The sequence below is a fragment of the Dufourea novaeangliae genome, unplaced genomic scaffold (assembly GCF_001272555.1).
Source record: "Dufourea novaeangliae isolate 0120121106 unplaced genomic scaffold, ASM127255v1 scaffold205, whole genome shotgun sequence".
NCBI lineage: Eukaryota > Metazoa > Arthropoda > Insecta > Hymenoptera > Halictidae > Dufourea > Dufourea novaeangliae.
The window spans coordinates 857,451-880,048 of NW_015374106.1; the positions used below are offsets into that span (position 1 = coordinate 857,451).

The following is a 22,598-nucleotide window of genomic DNA, read 5'->3' on the forward strand; positions in this document are numbered from 1 at the left end:
CGTTCGCAAAGCTTAAATAGGAACAGCGAGTTATTATTGCAGTTAAATATTAATATTTTTGTTTTATTAAAAAAAGAGAGAAAAATAGGAACATTTTTGTAGAAAATACGACAGACCAGGTGGAATTATCTCCATTAATATTTATATTGCATTTAGAAAAGGTACCGGACCGTCCATCTTTACTTCATATTATACTTATAACATATTCGAAACACGCTTCTAGAATAATTTATATTTATGAGAGTGGCGACAAGATCTCGATGGAAAGGAGTTATGTTTTTATGAATTATTTATAATTTTCTTCCATTTAAGCTATCTAATACCATTTATGGGTCATAATTTGTTAACTGTTAGATAAAACATCATTATATGTATTAATAAATTGAAATATATATATTTGAAATAAAACATAAATAATAAATTTCATTCATTGCTCTGTCAAGTAATTAAATTGTGTTCACTACAATTTTTAATTTGCCTCAATGTATAACAGAACAGAGATTACAAATACTCGTTGTACCCACATTATACATATACAGAGTGTCTTTTAACCGTTGGTACGACTCGATAAATAATGATTTTATAAAAACAAATAAGCCAAAAATGTAGAATAAACTGTTTTAATATAAGGCTCCATTTTAAAGAAGAATCAAGATTGAAATTTAGTTGGATACTCGTGCTTTTAAATGTAAACACTACATTGTCTGATCATTATTGACTGTTTCTACTTACAGCAAACACCTATGGTGGTATACGTTGAGTATCTACATTTCTTCGATCTCATAATCTTCTAATTATAATGTCATCAAATTTGACAATGGCAATTTGACAATTGACGTGGCGATGCTTGTAAATAACAAATGGTACTCTGATACACATGTACGTGATTAATTTTCAACATCAATTGAGTAGAAACCGAGGTTCCTCATTCGAAAGAAAGTTATTGCCTATTTACGATTTCTTTTTTCACACAAAAAATCCAATTCCTCAATTATGTGACCTGACACAAACCACCTTTTATTTTCTGTTACTGAATAATTATCCAATTTTAAGTAGAACATATCTCCTTGTAGACCAAGTTATAAAATTTTAGATGAACTGAAATCTTGTCAACGTACACTCTGTTGACACAAATAAAACCCTGGGGAAAGAAATGAGCTTTTTAACACTGGACCACCAAACACATCAAAATGAAGGCATTCGACTTTCTTGTTTTATTATTACTAAATTTATAAAGATTCTACACTGCGGAGCAAACTTTAGCACTACTATAATTTTCACGAGTTCTAGCGTTTTTAATAACGTTTCCTAAGTATCAATAATTTTACTTGAAAGAGCATAATAAAAAATTATATATAACGAAAAAAGTGCAAAAATAACATTTATTTCAAGCTAACTACATTAATAAGCACGTACAAAAGTATAGCATCCGGATAATAGGAATATTAAGAGTTTAATAACGAATTGAATCTTTTTTTTCATTTATGAGTTTAAAAATGCAATCCAGCATGCTTTTAATAATATTTTTGAAAAATCTTGAAAATGTCAGTGGTTGTTAAAGTTATGCTTCGTAGCGTACTATGAGAATGTATACTGATTTTTAATTCTTATACATTTTACATACCCTGCATTATATTGTACTGTACTACGTACTATAACATTTACTTTAGTGCACATTCAACGCTGGTAGTTCTAGTGTTAATTCCCATTTCTGCAAAGCTCCCCCGTAAAAATATGCATCAGCACATTCTCTCCGAATATCCCCGGGTCCAACTACCCCATAAAAAGCTTTAATATCAATCCTGAAAGCGGAAACACAACTACCGGTTACCGTACCCAAAACTACGCTAAAATGAACATGCCGGCCATTAAAAAGTTTCCAGCCGTGATCGTTCTACCTGGCTTGTTACCGCGTTAGCCTAACAGCAGCGTGGGGGTCGTCGAATTAAGACACCGTTGTTACCTCAAAACGGTTTCGTTACCGTCGACGTAGGATTACTCGACTTGACGTATTCTCGATCAGTGTCGCCAGATTAAGCGTTTTATTGCAATTTGGGCGTCTTTTGGACGAGAATTGAGATGAATATTTTTGAAGAAATCTCAAGTTGCATATTGGGTAATTTCAAATTTATATACAGAGTGTCCTATTTAAATCGACCCATCCGAATAACCCCGAAACTGTTGGCGATATTAAAAATGTTTCAGACAGAAGTTAAATGGTATTGGGGGGCATGCTTTCTGATGTAACTATTTCTATGGGAGTGCGTAGAGGTCATATAAAGGTCAATTTTGCTTCTTTAAATGGAATCGTATATTTTTTAATGCACTAATTCGCCATGAGTGACTTAGTACTGTGTGCAGGGAATGACGAGTAGCATCAAATAGTGGATTAAAAAAGATTGACTTCATTTAAAAAAACAAAGTTGACCTTGTTTGATGCCATTTAACTTTGGTCTGAAACATTTTTTAATATCGTCAATAGTTTCGGACATATTTGAATGGGTCGATTTACATGAGACACCGTATATATCATGCAGGATGTCCCACGCTGGGACTGGGCCAAGCCATATCGTTAAAACGGTAGAAGATAGAAAAAAATTTCATTACGAAAAGTTAAATGGTTTCGAGTGTTGTATCATATGATGCATGTGTGTTCTCCAAAATTGGAGGCGTTTCAAAGATTTTAAGGTCACTTCTGCTTTTTTAAATAGAACTATATATTTTTGTATATGTATACAATTCGATGCATATTTCAATTCTCTACAAAAAAGTACTAAAATACTTGTGTCGAAGAGTGATTAGTTTAAAAGAGTAAGATTACTAGAATTAGTAAACGCAAACGAAGAAGTCTTCAAGCTTATGTAGGTCTAAATACTGATACAGTGTTGAGTTTAGTTTTACTTTTCATTGAATTTGCTGTCTAGAATTAAAAAGTGCATCGAATGATATATAAAAAAGTTTATAGTTCCATTTAAAAACATGGAATTGACCTTGAAATCTTTGAAACACATCTATTTTGAGAGAAGCTATATGCACCACGTAATACACCACCCCGAAACCATTTAATTTTTCCTAATCAAATGTTTTTATATTTTCTACCGTTTTAACGCTGTGGCTTCGCACAATCCCAGCATGGGACACCCTGTATATATTTTTATATGTATAATTAATTCATTATATGTATATGTCCATTTTTTGAATGTATCATACTGAAAAAAGTACTTTAATTTTAAAATCTCGCTTTTATAATACCTTCAAGATTTTGTTGATAGTACTATTGCGACTTTGGGCGATTTCAAACAATTTGTGTCTTTGCGAGAATTTTTTAAACAATCTGGCAATACTGTCCTCGATCCTCATGAATCGTTCCTCGATCCACGCGAATAATTCAATGGAGTTCGATGTTAGAGCCTGGAACCCGTCGAATTTCGAAGAAGGGGTGGGTGGACCCGTCAATTTTTTTGCGGTTTTATCAGCCGGCTGGCCGGAGGTGACAATTTGTTGAAGCCAGCGTTGTCGAAGACCGGAAGCAAGTCTCGAACTCTTTGTCCGGCGCCGATGGCTGCCAGCTCGAACCACCTGAAATGATGGAGGACGTCGATGAAAAATCGACTTCCTTTTTCTCCCCTCTGCGTTTCTGTTAATCGTGTCGGGTTCCTGTGAGAACGGGAGATTATAATCGTACATTTTTGTCGAGAGAGGTCACGATATTTTGTATGTTTGGATTAAACGGAAATTGTGTTAATAGACAGCTGATATAATTATCCGTAGTTGCCTTTTTTTAGACTAGTTTACAGAAACGGATGTGGAATAGAAATTTTATTTTGCGATTCTAAGTTTTACTTAGAGTTGAGTACAATTTTAGTCAAATAATATATAGTAAAAAAGCTGTAATACCTTATATGGTTGTCCTGACCTTTAAATAGTTAACAAAATTAAATAATTGCCTGCTTATTCGAGAAGAAATATTATTTTACTATCAAATATGGAATTTTCACGTTTAGTCAATTAAAAATTACGAAGTATGTTTTATCTTTTATTCGTTATTCGAAACTTCTTACCTACATAATGAATTTGCCCACCTCTGGTTTTATTTCTTTGAGGTGAACGCAGAGCAACAATACATTTTACAAATGTACTAAGCTTAGAAGTTTAGTCATTAGATTGATAGGAAATGTACAGACAGCTGAATTGAATTTATATTTTTGGAATATTATTAGGTGCACCAATAAATAATCCATTATATTTTACCACATTGGATATTCATTTTTCTGGTAATCAATAAGCTGTGCTACCCAAGTGATATGCATCCTCGTCCTCGATAATTTTGTATCACTTTTACTAAAAAGATACTGCAAGATTTTCTGAATTCAAATTATTTTATAGTTTTTACTGAAAAAGATTGTGTATTACTTATTGGTACACGTAATATAATATTTCAATGAAAATAGTCACCACTAAAACTTATTTTAATTTTGTGGGGTGTAATATGTATGTAAATATGAAACTAGTTGAAGATATTTTTCAATTCGTATTGTATTGGAATAATACCGGGTATACAACAGTATAGGGATGTTTCAATTGGGCATCTATTTGCTATTAATCTGATAGTAATAATTAGTCACTGATAAGTTTCGAAGTGAAGAGATAAACGTGTAGGGTTTTTCTACGGTATATTTTATCAATAAGTACTGAGTGATGTCTTATTTACATTATTGACATCTATATTATTTATTTCTGTATTATTCATTGTTATATCATTTATATTTAAATTACTCAGCTGTATATTATCTAGTTTCATATTACTTATGTTTGTATCATTATTATTTATCTTATTTATCTAATTCAACACATTTCGCTCTGGCACTTGACAAAGGGCGTAGAATATTGCAGACCAACGACCACTTTTACTATTTATTTTAACCCTTTCAGACCTGGTGGTCACATTGGTGAACATGAAGTTTCTTACAATTTCACACAAAGCCTTAGGTACAGTGTGTTGTGGACCCACATTTTTCTTATAAATCTGAATTTTGTTATGTTCCGAATATTTTTAGTAGGTTTAGTGAATTCAGAATTTAATAACAAATTTTTTTTAAGGAATTAAAACCAAATTTCTCTCACATAAAATATCTAAACAGTCTACTGAGTTAAACTGTGTCATCAAATATCTTTTTTACTTTTAAAGAAAAATTCAGATCTGAAGGTTCAGTTCAGTCATAAAACAGTACTCATTGAAGCTCTTCATTCTCCATAACTGTTTAGTGCCTGTTTATTAAAGTTCCTGTTCTCTCATAACAAATTACTAGAACAGTCTAATGAAGACATTAAATAAATAAATAAACAAAAGACATCATACTTGGAAACAAACATCGACTCTGATGCAAAGCAATGAATTACCCATTGCCACATACGAGCAAAGGATCGAAAAGAACCATTCCAACGAGATATTAAGTAATGATCTCTTGTTAATCGGTTAACAACAGCGCAATCACGTCACATTAATTTGCGGCGCGTGACGTATGGCGAAAATTATTCCCGTGAAATACGACCGTCGCGTCATGAATCACGCCATCAAATCTCGTCCGCACGCCGAATATAATTCGCATTATTTCGACGCGAACGAATTCCTGCCGACCGAGTTCGCCGGTTGTGTCTGTTCCCGACTGGTGCACACCTCCTCCGTTCACTCGCTTGTTTTGTTGCTTTTCATTGAAACGACCGCAAATTTGATCCTGCGGTATTTTTGGAGTTTCCAATTTGCGCTTTACAATCGACTGGACCATGCGCCGCCGCCTCCGCCTCCGCCTTTATGATTCGTAAACACGGAACATTTCGCTATGCGATACGTTCGCCTATATGCCGACCAGGCTAATAATCTTTCCGCCAGCTGTGACGATAAACAGAGTCGTGATCGAGTGACGATCGTCGTGTTGCCTGGGGAAATTGTCGTCTTTGATGAAATGGAAAACCGCGGTGGGCATTAAGTGTGACGGTTCGTTGCATCGAAGTGATACGACCCGCATGACGATTCAAGAGACGATTCGAATGGAGACAGTTCTACGGAAAGCAATTCGTATGAAACGTGTTTTGGGTAATACCGCTGCATTAGCACACTTGGTCCGACAGTTTATATTCATTGCTTTCTGTGAGGAGGGTAAACGTATGATTTGCCAAAGTATTTCGTTTCAGTATTGAAAACAAAACGTGACTTACAGTAGACTCGCGATAAAGTAGCGGTGCTGGGCCCCGGAGGCGGATTTTTTCTGGAAAGACTACCACAACGTGAGCGTTTATGGGCACGCAGGATCTTGTGGCAGTTCGGTCGATCCACCAATTCAATCAGAACTTTGGTTACAGATGACGACACGTAGTGTGTGAATAATGCGTGTGGGCTAGGGCGTTTCTACCGCTACTTTAATGTGAGTCTACTGTACTACTTTTGTTGACGCTTTCCGAAGGAAGAATGTTTGCTGTATCGCGTGGTGCTGTCAGATTTTCTCCTAGACCCTGACTTTTTGAAGTGAATTGAAAAACGTCTGCAATAATTGGTGCATTTCGGATGTCATTTTCCCTTTGATCTTCGTTTAAACATGTTTAAATGTTTATAATGCAATAACATGTAATTCAAAATAATTTGACGTAACAATCAACCGAATAACTATAACTCTTTCAACACAGGAAATGTTCAAAGTTGAAAATTTTGAATTTCTTTTTTCAAAATCAAATTTCTCGAAAACTGAGAGTGCTGGCGAAAAACCGTTTACAGATTCGTATTCAGGGCACAAATATCTATAGGAAATAGCTATTGAATGTTAGAAGTCCAGATGGCTTTTGAACAGTGTTATTACATGTTTATAAATGGAATGTAGTTGCACTTTTAATATCCCATATTTTTAGTTTAACGTACATATTAAGCAAACGTTAATAAGTACAATTCTTATTAAAAATATTCCAGAAATATAACAGTCATTTACTGGACTTTTACACGTTTTGCACTTTATAAGCAATTTTTTTTAAATTACGATAGGAATAACTAATTATTTTTATAAAAATTTCAAGAGAAATAAATATAATATATTATATACTAACTTTGTTCACTTTTGCGTATAATAATTTACGTTATAAAGTTATTATAGGATGGAACCTGTTTTTCTTACGTTTGATTAGTTAACCCCCTTCAAATATTTTAAAGAAATTATTGTTCCATAAGCTTTTATTGTAGTACTAGCAGTGCTTTACCGATTAACTTTTAAAATTGATAGTCATGTCATCTATATGAGACTATAACAAACTATGTATTATACACTTAAAGATATGAAAAATTCAAAGGTACAAATGATTTTAAGCGGTCTCGCGTGACAGCCATCTTTTTTGGATTATATAAAAATTTCATTCAAAAAGACTTAGATTCGATTTCTGGTTCGCCACTCGATTAGCCGAGTTTTTTTGGTTTTTTCTATAAGACGATACAGTATCTAAGTTAACAATGAATTACTGGATGAAAATGGCACTAGACCGAACAAAAGTCACCTTTAAAGTTTATATAACAGTTGTATTTATATTCATGAGGTCGCCTTGCTGCATTGTAAGGTAAGAAACATGATATCTGAACTGAACAAAGTGTGAGAATAGGTTAACTTGTGTCGTAAATAACTTTTATTCTGCTGCTTTAAATTTCCTTATTTTTAACAGAAATGTGCTTTTCTAGCAAATTCTTTCAGATTTTCGTTAATATGGTACAGTTCTCTTGAACGAAATGCAATGATATGGTTTCGTTTTTATCCTTTCTTTTTTAAATCGCAATTAACATGAGTCGTATAGCGTGTGACTTCGTATTTAGAATTGCGAGATAAAATTTTACTGCTCTTTAAACTTTTATATCCTTGAATACATACGGTGACTCACCAAAGATTAGAAACAAAATATCTCCGTTGCTTTTAACGATATAAGAGAATGTTTAAAAAAGGAATAGAATTAATTTTGACGAGACAAGTGATATGAAAACAATTATTTCAAGATCATTTGCATTGTCTTAACTGGTATATCTTATATAATTACTGTAATATTGTATAATACTTGATAAAACAATTCATTTATCCGTTTGTATTAATGTGAGCTTTGGATAAGTTGCTGTGAAGTAATTAAAATAGATCTTGTTTATTACGATACTATTACTTTTGAAGCGGATATTTTTTTCTTAACCATTTTTTGCATCATTAAAAACAAACGACGTGTCTTACAATTAGACTGTAATCTTTGGTGATTCAGTATGTCTATTAATTCCTCTTAGTCATCTATGCATACATAGATGGCTCTAGCACGTTTCTTGATGAGTATTTAAGAACGCTCGGTCAAGTAGAGTTTCTTTAGTTGTCATTTGGTGTTGTTATGGTTCGGTGATAAGAATTATTATAAGTGGATTTACTGTTTAAAATGGATTAACCAAGCAAAGGTAGAAAAGAATGTTTTTTATTGTATATAACAGCAGTGCAGTGTATATCATTAAGCAATTATCAATTATATACCAAACGTCTTTAAATATTTTCCCAACACAAGTACACATAAAAGTACAGATAGATTTTTGTTACAAGTATTAAACAGTTTAGAAGTGGAAGAGTCAGTTACCAATTTTTATTTAGTTATACAAATGACTCCCAATTTATTTGTTTATCAACTGAAGTTTTGTTTGAAGTATTCATCTGATTTTACCACTCTGTAGTAAACAGAGAAAAATTATTAGTCTTTCGAAATATTACACATCTTATTCTAAATTATTTTTTCTATTAACAATTTCAACATCCACAATACAATTAAGTATTTTCCGTACAAATATACTTACAACATTTTAAATAAATCTTCAAATACTATTATATTCAGACAAAATTATTGCGGCATATCCATGACACATTAAATAAATCTAGTAACATTATTTTATTGGACAAAACTATTTCAAGATAAATATCATTTACTGCACACTGAATACATTTTCAAGCACTGCATTTTTAGACAAAACTATCTCAGTATACTTCTCACGTATTAAATAAATCACCTAATAATATCTCTATTAGACAAATCTATTATATTTCAATATAATTTCACATTAAATAAATCTTGAAATACCATGGTTTAGACGAAACTATTTCAATACACTTATCACATACCAAATAAATCTTCAAATACTATTTTATTGAAACACCATTTTGATAGACAGAAATATCTCAGCATACTTATCACGTATGAAATAAATCATGAAAAAATATCTGGTTTAGACAAAACTATTATATTTCAATATATTTATCACTTATTACACATTAAACAAGCCTTTTCAAGTACCATATGTTTAGACGAAACTATTTCAATATACTTATCACATACCAAATAAATCTTCAAATACCATTTCGTTTAGACAAAACTATCTAATACTCTTTCACAGAATCCTCATTCAATTCGTAAAAACAGTAAAAAGAACGAAACTTCCAAGCCCACAAATAGAATCATTCGCCTACCACATTTCCATAATTAATAAAACGAAGCTTTTATGTAAAAGAAAGTCTATAAACGTGTGTGTCCTGTAACGGAGGAGGGGTACGCAATCAGGTTCGTAAGCCTCTGATAAATTGAAATTGATTTTGATTCGCGTTCGATCGGTCACGCAGAGATAAAGATGTGGCAAGAGAGGATAGAAAGAGAGAGAGAGAGAGAGAGAGAGAGAGAGAGAGAGAGAGAGAGAGAGAAAGGAAGAGAAAGATCGTCTCGCAAGCATATGTGAACACATTCATTTCCCACCTGTTGTTTTTGTATTTGGCGAGGGGTTGAGCAGCTGGATGGGGCGTTTCGGTGGGGAAATATGTGGCCCCATAAAAATCCAAACCGCGGCTCAACAGCAACGAGGTCTCCTCCACGCTGGCCAGCGTGACCCTTATAACGGGTGGCCCCGTGTAAATCGTCGCTGTCTCGTGCTGGTTGTGAGCGTCGCTTTTCAGCTTGTCGTTGATCGCTTTCACTAATTCACAAAGCAGATACCCGCACCGGTCACCGCACGGGGGCGCAGTTAGGCAAATGAGGGAGAACAAGCGAGATGGGGGAACTCAGGGAATTCATTCGATCGTGGGGCTATCGAGTTAGCAACTATGTCGGAATTCGCGGAATTAATCACGAGAATCCACGATCTTGCCGTGTCTCTTCTTCTTTTTTTTATTCCTTCTTCGTTCGAAGAGTTTTTCAAACGATTGAAATTGATATCGTGTAAATTTATTTTTCGCTATTATTTAGGGTCCCATCAAGTCATTTACAGTCACCACGGAAAGTGAGTTAATGATCAACCTAAAATAAATGCTCAACATGCTAGGGATGTGCGAGTGTTCGAATTATTCCAGTAACTCGATTTTCGAGTCAAATAATGATCGGTCGGCCGAACCGAGTTATTTGAGAAAAATGCGAGGTTCTTGAAAAACTCAAATGGATCGAATAATGGAGCGTTCGTAAGATTTCGATTTACTTACTGATGAATTTTCAGCTCGAGCATTTTGCGAATTACTCAAATATATTCGAATTCTTCGTGTAACTCGAATATTGATCTGTTTACTATTCAATACTAATCTAATTGTAAGGAAGAAAATGTGCCACAATACGTAGTAATTGAAAATTTTAAGGTGGTTTTACAGTTATGCCACGGAGTGTAGTAATAAGACGTTGACCATTGTTCGTACATTCGAACATTTTAGGGGAAGCCTTAATTACTCTCGGAGGTGACTATATTTGAGTTATTATTGACGTTAATAATAATACGTTTAAATGAACGTTTAAATGAAAATTGTATACTTCCTTTAATTTTTGTAGGACAGGCAAGAATTAACCCTTTGACTTTTGACATCTTGAAATCGATAACATTTGGCGATTAGACTTCCGCTAGTTACTTGTATGAAATTCGTGAATTAATTAAAGAGGCCATAAATCGTCTAATGGCGTTGGAAATATCCAAAAATTGATTACTGTCAAGCGCAGGTAACTGTCAAAAGGCTAAATGGGCGACCAGTTTTAAGAAAATATAAAAATTTTGGTCATAGATACGTTTATGATGGAAAAATCATGCGGTTAGTGGGTTGAAGGTGGTAATACTACACCAGGAAAAGTATTCAATTGAACAAGCTAGAAACACGGACACTGTAGAAATTTTTTACTAATGTATTAAAAGAGTAAATTGTGTTTTAAGAAAATCTGAACCAACATAAGAAGTGTTAACGTCTATTTACTATACACGAAGTAATGAAATATTCACTGGAATATTAGAAATAAAAACTTCTAAGCAGTACCACACAGTGTTAAAAAAATTCTAACTTTCTGCAAAAAGAAGGCAGTAATAAAGGTTCCCGGATAATTTCGTCGATGTTTATAAGCAATTGAACACCTTTACTAATCGCTGTTTCATTAGTGAAAATTAATACTGTAATATTAGGTGTACCAGCAATCAATCCATCGTGTTTGTTAATAACTTGGCTATACACTTTAAATTACAAGCATCTTCCCGACATTATTTCCCCGAATAAAAATGGTATAGGATCTTGGAACATTATTATAAACACAAATTAAACGATATGGATCCTAGTCTACCACAAAAACGAATATTGATCTCGTCAAAAAGTATCAAAATTGTAATATTAGTATTATAACTACAATTTGTGAAAACACGTATTATATTTGTCACCCAAGCTATTTACGCAAAATTTTCGTTCAGTTTGTACAGTGAAATACTTTTCGTCAACAGTAGCAGCGAATGTATACCCCTTGTGTCGGGACATGTAGCCTTTGTAGATAACCATCTGCGTGTGATCAGCACAGGTGAGAGGCAGAAAACCTTTCTGAAAAGCGTGTAAAGCCTATCGCGATTCCACCGTCGGAATACTCACAAACAGTGCCAGTGTTGAGGGGGAGCCGCGTAACTTCGACTATGGACCGGTACTTGTAGAGGGCGTGCCTAATATCCTCTTCGGGCAATTCTTCAGGTACGTCCAAAACGTAGACGGTGAATGTCTTTGCAGGTCTGCATGGTATGGCGACCTGCGTTCATGAATACGAAACGTCGTATTTAGGGCCGTTTGAAGAGGGGAACGGTCCTTTGTGTGTCCCGAAAGATAAGTACCTTCTTGTAGAAGCGTGCCCCGGTGACTTTGTGGAAGCCCTTTTTGTAGACCGCCTGAAAATCGTCGATGTTGCTGAACTTGAAGAGTATACCGGTGGCAGTCTTCGTCAAGGAGAACGCGCCACTGTAATGCAAAGCGAAAACGGCGGGGTTTTATCTCTATGATTCGCTTTTCCCTCCTTTTCCGTGATTTTTCATCTACCTCGCTAGGTGGGGCTCTGTAAACTTGTCACGAGCAATTATCGCATCGATTTTCTCGGGGTAATTTTATTCAGAAAGGAAGATACGAGTTGGACGTTAACTCGTTATGTGTACTTGACTATGTTTTTTTATAATTGAGGCTATCGATGGGAAAAGGGTACATAGGCTTATGTCCATAAATTGTCTAAATCGACTCAGGTATGTCAATAAGAACTGCTACCTAAGATAACTCGTTACCCATTGGTTGTATCGAAAAACATTTTAATGAATTATGTAGTCTTTTAGGGGACGCATAGGATGGATACAGCCTGATTTTTGAGTTTCTTCAAGGTCAATACATCTTCTTTTTTAGTACCATCATGCTATAGGTCAGTGAATTCGTCCTTCCATCGACAATAACGTTGTACTCAGAGAAAAGATGCATTGACCTTGAAAAAACTCAAGGTCACCTTGATATCTCAGAAACAATGCGATCTAAAAAGAAATTAAATTATGTCCAAATGCTGTTAAAATGCTGCATAATTCAGTAACAAATTTTTAAATAAAACCAATGCGTAACGAGTTATTTGAGATAATACTTCTTATTGACTCACCCTGTATAACATGCAAAGAACATGTTGCTTCTCTAATGTGTAATACATAGTTCGTCTTTTAAAAGTGGCTTTTATGTAAATTTATGAATACAGCTTCATATAATTGTTTGGAGCTGCAACTGACAAAAATTATACATTCCAACTTCTAGAATAAGATTTCTTTGAAAAATTACATTTTTTAAAAACTACGTATAAAACAGTTGTAAATTTAATAAGTACCTACATTTAATTAAATTTACAAAAAAACACTTTTTCTTAAAACTCGTAAAAAAAGCAAACAGTAACATCAAATATAACAGCAAATATAAACAGAACGTTTGAAGGACATGTTACTACAACAAGTAATACTCTAATGGAAAATTTAAATACGATGTTCTTGAAATAGCGTTTCGGCGTATGTGACTGTTTTCCATCAATGACCTGAATTATTTTATATTTATACCATCTTTATTAGCCCAGATTATATAGCACTCATAGTTCTTCAGTCACCTGGGATTTCAAATCGTTGATTTTGAAATTATATACCGATGATATTTGTTTGATATAAGACCTGTCATGTCTTTAACAGTTTAAAAGAATAAGTATCAGGAATAATCTTGGTTTATACTCATCATACTCTAATCTATAATACTTGGTTTATAAATATCGTACTCTAGTATTAGAGACGTGACAATGCAACAATCCGGCTCGTTGGAGGAAAAGCAGAGTTTTGTTAGAATCGAAGTGAGAATTGCAGTTATCGTGTTGCACGGTTTAATGCTGCCTGAAACTGAACTTCCGTCTAATTAGCGTGCGATGATTAACGGCTCTGATCAGCACATTTGTTTCAATATTGTCCTGTGCGGGCCGGCTAATTCGTTTCAATTATCGTACGCGCCGCGGCTGTTACATCGAAACAGTTCGCGAGTTTGAAATTAGAAGCAACAGTCCACTGTTGGAGCTTCTGTATTTCTGACATTCAAATTTTACACGTGTATCTGTTCTATGACATGTGAACGGAGAAATTAGTACGTAATCAATGCTGTTTCATGTAAATTACATGATTTATTCTAAGTGCTGTATTCACATTGACCCACAAGTTTGTTTATGCAGCGCTGTCACTTCTAGTTGACCAAATTATTTACCAAAATCCGAATTTTATTTCAAAATTAGGAAACATCTTTTGTCAAATGATAATAACAGTAACACTAAGGAGACTAATTGTTATTTCGGAAGTTGTCAACGAATATGTGAGTTATTGTATTCTTATTAACTTTTTGATATCGTGTACACAGTATTAGTAAATTAAGGATACATTTCGAAAGGATGTAACGTAGTTATTGTAGAAATTGTAGAATAACAGTCCTTTAAGTAAAAATTTGCTGAGAACAAACTCGTATTCTTGGATGCAAATGATAATGTTGATTTTAGAACCTATCCTGATTAACCGTCGCTGGATCAGTCGTTGAGTACGTCACGATACTTTGAGGAAAGAGGAAACATCTAACGACTGAACAGAAATCAATTTTTATAAAAATACAAACGTTCTATTACATTTTGCAAATTCTTATAAATGAATATGAACGTTTTGTGTAATATACAGGGTAGACCCCGAAACGTGATTACCTTAGATTATCCTACTGCTAGCTGTTCGGTCGAACACTTTTTTGCATGCTTAACCATCAGTTCAGACGTCATAAGTAGAACTAAGCAGTCGTTTCTTAACCGTTTCGGCGAGTGTACTGCAGCTGATGGACACCATTCTGAACATCGTTTTAATTAAAGTAAATTATATTTTTCAAACTTTAAAACTTACTTCTTTGGTTTAGAAAAAAAAAGGATGTTCGTTATAATGCTTCGCGAATTCGTCTCAGTAACTAGTCTCTCTCTTTAGCCTATCAGTTAAAAGATGGTCGTAAAAAAATTGTAGCATTTTGTACAAAAAATTATGACTTTGAAAACTCTGGAAAAAAGGGTTGGCAAAAAAATTTGTTACAATCATCGTAAAGCTATCCTTGAATCATGTTATACTAGCCAAACAAATTTTCGATCGAACAGCTAGCAGCAGAATAATCTAAACTGATCACGTTTCGTGATCCACCCAGTATATAGTATCTATTCACGAGTGACCTAGCCATTAGACTTTCACAGTCCGTCATCCGAGGGTTAAGCATTTTTTACTCTTCTCAGTAAACACTATATCCCCTAAAGTCTTAGGCTCATTTTTTTTTAAACATCCTGTATATTTGCAATACTCACCGGAAGTTCATTTTCTCACAAATAGTGGCCGCCTTCTCGATGCTCAGCTCGTGGCTGGGCGTCAGCAGGAACGCACCCTAACGACCCTCCTGATTCAGTCGCAACAACGAGCTGCTTTTCGACGCGGACATGTCGTTCTCGCATGTGGCACTGCCGTCCTGACCCTTCTGAGACATTGTTTTATAGGCCGAAGAAGTGGGATCGGCTTGGTTGACGATCGAACCCAGCAACGCCGTTACGCGAGATCGACTCCCTTCGCGAGAGAGATCACCGGCGACCGGACACACGCTCTTGACACACTGCTGTACAGTTACGCACCGATACGCCCCTTTTATATTCGCCTGGTGGAGCTGTTACGATCATGATGGTCGAGAACTCTGCCCACGATCTTGCCCGTCTCGGTTCACGATCGGCTGCAAAAACGGTCGTCGAGCAATGGAACGATAAGGGGCCTGGTGACGAATGGAGAATTAACTTCTGTGTACTTCGTTCGAACGAATTCTATCCTTAATTAGGTGTTAGAGCCTTTTTTAGATGAACTTCATTTGGTCGAACACTGATCAATCCGTTTCTTGCTACTATGCAGCTGCGTATGCACTGGCTTTTCTCTATAGGAACTGTTCGATGTTAGGATATTTGTAAGTTGAATTTTATTGCTGAACTTCTGGATCTTATTCTCTTCTTTATCACCTTAGTTTGTAGACTCTGGATTTTCTCTATAGGATACCTTCAGTATCAGAGTACTCTGGATTTGAATTTTGTTGCTTAGGTAATGAGGAACAAATTATTATTAACAAAAAAGGGAAGGTATTTTATTGACTAAATATTATTAATGTGTTCAGCACCGCTCGTGACAGATCATTTAATATCCATTTCGTGCAGTACACATCCGAAGAGATTAAATCAATTTCTCCATACATCGTTAGCTCAGTGATGATGCATTACTTGCACCCCACCCTGAGTACAATTTTTTTAATGATCCTCTAATGTATTAAAAATACATTACGTCGAGCAGCTACAAATTGTGCCCCGTGTTCTTAACGAGTATCTATCGCAAAAACCGGGACGGTCTGCATCTTGTAGGTAAGAAGTTCACGGATAAAATGGTTCAGAGTATAATTGATCAGCAAATTAGACAGAGATTTATGTTTCGAGCAGAGATGCTGAGCTTTCGTAAGAAATTCAGGTTTATTCCGTTCGTACTCGAGTAAACGGGAGTTAAAAGAAATGGACTGGAATTAATAAAACAAGCAGAATCTGTTTAGTTTATAGAAATATGTATATAAGAAGAATTTAAACTATAATATAATATATATATAAAGAATTCTTTGTAATTACGCTACCAGTGAAAAATTTAAAATCATTCTGTGAATTGGAGGAAAGGTATTCCTCGAGTTTGAAAATCTCATTTAATTCTTAGGGAATTGTTTTATATTTCTGAATCCTTCTACTCAATTCCTTGGCCTATTTTTTCCCAGAATGACTGTCATGTGATTAATTGGCGAAAGAAAATACGTGCCGTGGCAAATACTTATAGCACCCGCTCAAAGATTCGGTACTTATCAAATTTCAAAATTTCATTCAATTCGTAGGGAATTGCTACGTATTTCTGAAGTGTTCTATTCAATTCTTTAACCTAATTTTCCCCATAAAGTTTGTCACGTGATTAATTAATGTAATTGAAAATACGTGCTGTGGCAAATACTTGTAGCCCTCGCTCGAAGATTCGGTATTCCTCCAGTTGAGCAGTGTCTGCTGGCTGCTCGAGTTTAAACAAATTTCGCGACCGGCGCTGCTCTCGAGTCTATCGTCCTCAGCTTAACGTGAGAGAGAGAAGGCTTAAATCTCATTCGAGACACTTGGCCGACAATGGGACCCGAAAGCTCCAATTAACGCGACTTTATCGAACTCTCTAGGCGACAACGGTGCCAGGTTGGTACACAAAGACGCAAACAGGCGTGTACACTGGGTAAACAGTGATTGCTGGACGGGGGTGGAAGGGAGGAGGGAGGGTTGCCGGAACGGCGGGAGAAAGAGAACCGGAGGAACGCGAGCAACTCAGATTCAGATGGTTCATTTGAATAGAAATCAAGAACGCCGCCCCTGGTTCTACGCGAGGATGTTCGCGGGACCCGCGTGACAAAGCGTCTAGGCGCATCGATTTGCACTAATTATCGAAACGGTAATTGCTGTGAAACGAGGAGGAGGCATTTCTGATAGTGACGGAATCCGATCCATCGTTAATCGAGCGTCGTCGTAATGAAATAAACATGTTAGTCGCGAGGCGCACGAGGCCGGATCGCGTTTTCATGGCGACGCGACGTGTCCCCTCGATGGGCAATTAATTCTCGGGCTCAGGGGTATGATCAGAGAGTATACAGGAATGATGAGCTACAATAAGTTTGCTTTTCAGTTCATGTTACAATGGAACTTTAGGAACACAAATCTTGTTTTTAATTTTAATATTTGTTGAGATTTGTAATAGGAGCTTAGCAATTTTTGTTTAGCTAAATTTGTTTAAACATATCACACCCTTCAGAATTATATTTTTGGACATGATCAGATAATATAAGGAAATGATGAGCTATAACGAGTTTGCTTTTGAGTTGATCTTACGAAGGAACTTTAGTGTCTAACATCCTTTTTTAATTTTCAAGATTGTTAAGGATTCTAATAGGAGATCAACAATTTTTGTTTAGCAAAATTTTTTTAAATTTGGCGATACATCATTCCAAATTATACGGTATTTTTTGGATATGATAAAGAATTTTAGAGACTGAAATCTTCCCCTTTGCGATTGGAGCTTAGCAATTTTTGTTCAGTTAAATTGTTTTAAAAGTGTAGCAGTACACCCTTCAAAATTACATGTTAAAGTTATAGAAATGCTATATCTTCAGACAGGATAAATAAACACATTTCTATTTTTCATGAATAATTATTTCATAATTAATTACCATTTACAACGATTCACAATTTGTTCACGGATGACTGTCGTGTATCTTTAACCACAAATGAATTCTGAATATTCAGAAAAATTTATCGTAGCAACATGGTAAAATTAAAGACAACACAAATAACTAAATGAGAATGTTATAAAAAATGTTTCAACTTACTTGTTCTCATGTGAACAAATTTGGGGAGGGTCTAGGAGTAGGAATTAACCAGAATTCTATTTCATTAATTAATGATGTTAGTAATTAATGCAGAACTAATACCTGGATTGAGCTTTAGCAGAGTTTCTAAGTGAGTCTTATGCTTAGGTGCAGCTAATATAAATGTACAAAAATCCACTATTGAATCATGAAGCATAATAATGAACACAAGGAATATTTATAACGAATGTGATAAACAGTCGTTTATCTGAAATTAAGATCAGATAAGTAGAATATGTTTAAATAATTATTAACCTTTTATTCCAGGTAATGTAATTTTTAACACTTTTAGCTTTCTTGTAAATCGCATATTGGGAAAGCTACGTCATCATAACAAATTCATACTTTTATGTGATATCGTTCTATATTACACAAAGTGTTATTGGATTGTAAATAAAATTCAAAAAGTGATTATTTTATTTAAAAATTTAGTGTGACATTTTCAAATATAATTTTGTTTTTGAATAAATTTAATCTGAAATTTAGTTGAAAATTTATTGAATACGCGCGTATTTGAATATTACTGCGTACTGTTATTGTTGTATACTTCTGTTATTGTCAGTGCACCATTGAACTCAGTTGTTACTGAAATACAATTTATAATAAATTATTGTGGAAAACAAACATAACCACATCGTTGATATTTGTAAACGAAGCTAAGTGGAAATACCGAGTAATGGTCAGACACATAAACTGAATGGACGTGGTACGCGTTAAAGTTTCAATATTAATTTACTGAAAAACGAAGCTTCATATGAAATAACTTCATTTTACATTTTCGATTTGTATTATCCTGCACAGTTATCTTCTTTCAGATTATATAACTAATTCGGAAATACTTCCTATAGTTTACGTAGTTGATCAACGAAACAAATTTCATTTTATCGACTTATTTAAAACATTTTACCTATTCAAATATGTCTTATTGTACTTGTCGGTAAAAAATTACCATAATTTTACAAGAAACCCATATTTGTTCATTTTGGATTTATGATATTTGTCAATTTAGGCGTTGAAATTATATGTTGACAAAAATCATATATTTCTTCTGAAGTTTATATACTCGATGTAAACTATTAAAATTAGAAATTTAATAAATATAGAAACGTATTTCTGCTACAAATGCATTCAAGTCACAACGAAAACTTTTTCATTCGAGGCTTCGTTTTCGAGAAAATTAAATTTCAATATCTGCTGGATACGCCTGCAATTGAATAGGACTTGGCTATCGCGTCTGTTCATTGCATTCCGTTTCTACTCACTATCATAACGAATACACACGTTTCAGATTAATGTTCAAAGTCGATTTTCTCGAAAACGAAATCTAACAAAGAAATGTTATTCCATATTTTCTTCTCATTTTTTCATGTAGAATCATTTCATGCCCGCTTGAACATAACATTCGGACGCACCCTTTGTAAGTGTAAGAAGTATTCGTTTTATTTAGAATTCGAGATAACCCATAATAAGGTAAATAAATTTCTGATGAATTCCACTGTCAGTTAACAAATGAAAATTTATATTTGCATAAACATCTGTAACTTAGTCATCACAAACACTATTAAAACATCTAGTACAGAATACACTAAATCCCCGATGAGTGTTCGAATGCTCCATGGCATTGAACATTATATATTTTATAAACTATTGGCTATACGCGGCTGAAACAAATATCACTGGCTTCAGAATTCCAAGTTCTATCAATGTGCCAAATCTCATTAAAAAATCAGCATTACACCTGTGTACTTCCCCTTGCTACTGCCGAGAAGCCTTCGAACACTGATCGAGGGTTTACTGTATAACTATCATTTGTCTCTTAACTCCATCTCAACTACCATTTTCACAAATTACTATCTAAACCCGTGAATTTGCATAATCATGCGCAGTCCACTAAACACACCGTAAAATTTCAATCCACTTGAACTCAACCAACATCCTCTTCTATGTTTCAGACCGAGAATTCGTGCATCCTGCAACCAGTCCATAACTTCCTGCGCCAAAAGAAGAACGGTACGTTAACGTCTCCAATTAAATCGTTCCGAATAGCTCGACGATCTCCTAAAAAAAAAAAAAAAAAACGAACGAATGGGAAATGACGAGCATTTTTTTCCGAGTACTCGATCGTAGAGCGCATCTGTTCCCCAATCACGAACGGCGCGCCGAGTCGCAACGCGACCAGTTTGGTAATCTCGAATCAATTATTATCGATTCGAGCGTTCGCAAATTCCCAATCAACGTTGGGCAAAGGGCGTACCGGATTACCGGGGCAAACGGCCGTAATGCGGTCAGCGTAATCCAACTAAAAACGGATATGTATCGGCATCAGGTGGGAATCGTCGCCGTGGCCCTCGCGTCGATTGCTCAACCACTCGAGCAATGATAATTTCGAACAAGATAGGGACAAGCTGCGTCGTTAATCAACGCCATCAGGGTCGCATCGGGGTAACTATGTAACAGCAGAGTTGGGCAGAATTTTTTTTATTTATTTATTTACTTATTTACGGGTTAATTCCCATTAGAATACAAGAGAAATAAATGTAAACCTGTTTATATAAAATATAAATCGGACGAATATTAAAACTAAATAAAACATATAACTGGAAAATACGAAAGAGAAAAACAAAATGGTAATCACAAAGACAAAAGCAAAATGGTAATTAGAAGACACTATGAACTTGGTTTTTGAAAGGCTGGGTAGAACCAATAAAACAATCAAGGTCTTTACAGAAAGAATTCGGTATGTATTTCATAAATGCCATAAATAGGATCAGAGACAGAGAATTTTTAGTTATATATTTGTAACATATAGAGCTGCACACGTCTCAGCGGTCTTGTAGGTACATACAAGCTGATTAGATCAAGAAGCTAGGCATAGTGAACCATGCTGTTGATTAGCTCAAATAGAAACAACAAACTAAAAGAAGTTTTACGAGATTCCAGAGATCTTAGGTTAAGCGTATTCATGATAGGGCAATAATTATAATCACTGATTATTGCGGATTTTATGTTTTCATATTCTATAGGCCTCTGTAAAATTCTGTAAGGGCAAAATTTTCGTCAATTGCAACGAGTTTTCTATTTTCTTTTGGGCTCAATAAGATACTTAAAGGAAGAAAGCAATTCCTACTTTTGTTTTTGTTTTTATGAACAACCTTTTAAACTGTGATTTTGCATAAAAATCCGCAGTCAAATAATCAGTAATCGCCATTCTTTGTCCAAGCTTGTAAGCCACTCGGACTGAAATTTTATCGAGTGGAACATAGTTGAAGAGCAGCTGTGTATCTAACAAAGAGAGGTCCTCAGGTGGAACGCTGACTTTTTAATGAGACTTGCAAGGGAACATATCGAACCCAGACAGGCCGATTTTGATGCCTTTTATGCGCGATACAGTTTGCAGAAAAATATTTGACACGCATTTTTTATATTTGCAATCGTCTATATTGAAGGGGTGAAAACATTCCTCAAACTTGGGGATTGAAAACATATTCTTTGGAATGTCTCGGAAACTAGAGGGTATAGCAAAAACTTTTTATTTTAAATTATGCGTTTTTGAATGGGGAATTTGATCATATAAAAGATTTTGTAAAAAAATTATTTGTTTAAACAATATGTTTTAACAATTGAATTTTTTTGTTGATTTTTCTTGTTAAATGTTAATTGACTTTCATGTCGATTTCTTGTTATGTAGTAATAAGGTATTTATACCATATAGTTTCATATAATTCAATTTGCATATTTATTTGGAATTATGATCGAATAAAAAAATCCACAAAATAACTTCAAGAAATATTTGTTTATTTTTCTAACAGTGTATAGTAACAGTCTTTAATAACTTGAACTTAAAGCTACATACAGCAGATAAACTTTAAAAAATCAACTATCATAAAACATTTTATTTTTTGTTTTAGGTTATCGAAATACAAATATTTTATTTAGCTAAACTGAATTAGTATTTGAAATAGTTTTTCTCCAAATTTTACCCAGCTGTATTCCAGTTTTAAAACATAATCGTTCACTTGGAACATAGGTTGCTGGAATAGATAAATATTTTACCGCCGTAGTCCAAAGACGTGAAAAACTTGTAGCACCGTTGTTCTTCCACCACATGATTGAATCAGATTTCCTATTGATTGCGCTACCTTCTAAATATCTACTAAATTAAAAAAACAAGGGAGTACGACAGTAACTGTTCTTTCACAATGGACACACATAGAGACAGAAATGACAGTATACAAGTAAAGGAAGTGCAAAATATGGAATACAATACTGATT

General features: G+C 34.5%; 1 protein-coding gene across 1 annotated transcript; it reads right to left on the reverse strand.

Moving 5' to 3' along the window:
• Positions 1-3,353: 3,353 nt before the first annotated feature.
• LOC107190861 lies at positions 3,354-15,350 on the reverse strand. Its single transcript, XM_015579748.1, is given in 5 exon segments — positions 3,354-3,579; positions 9,790-10,006; positions 11,910-12,060; positions 12,143-12,266; positions 15,175-15,350. Coding segments are annotated over 5 exon segments (795 nt in total). The 3' UTR covers positions 3,354-3,452.
• Between the last annotated feature and the right edge of the window lie 7,248 nt (positions 15,351-22,598).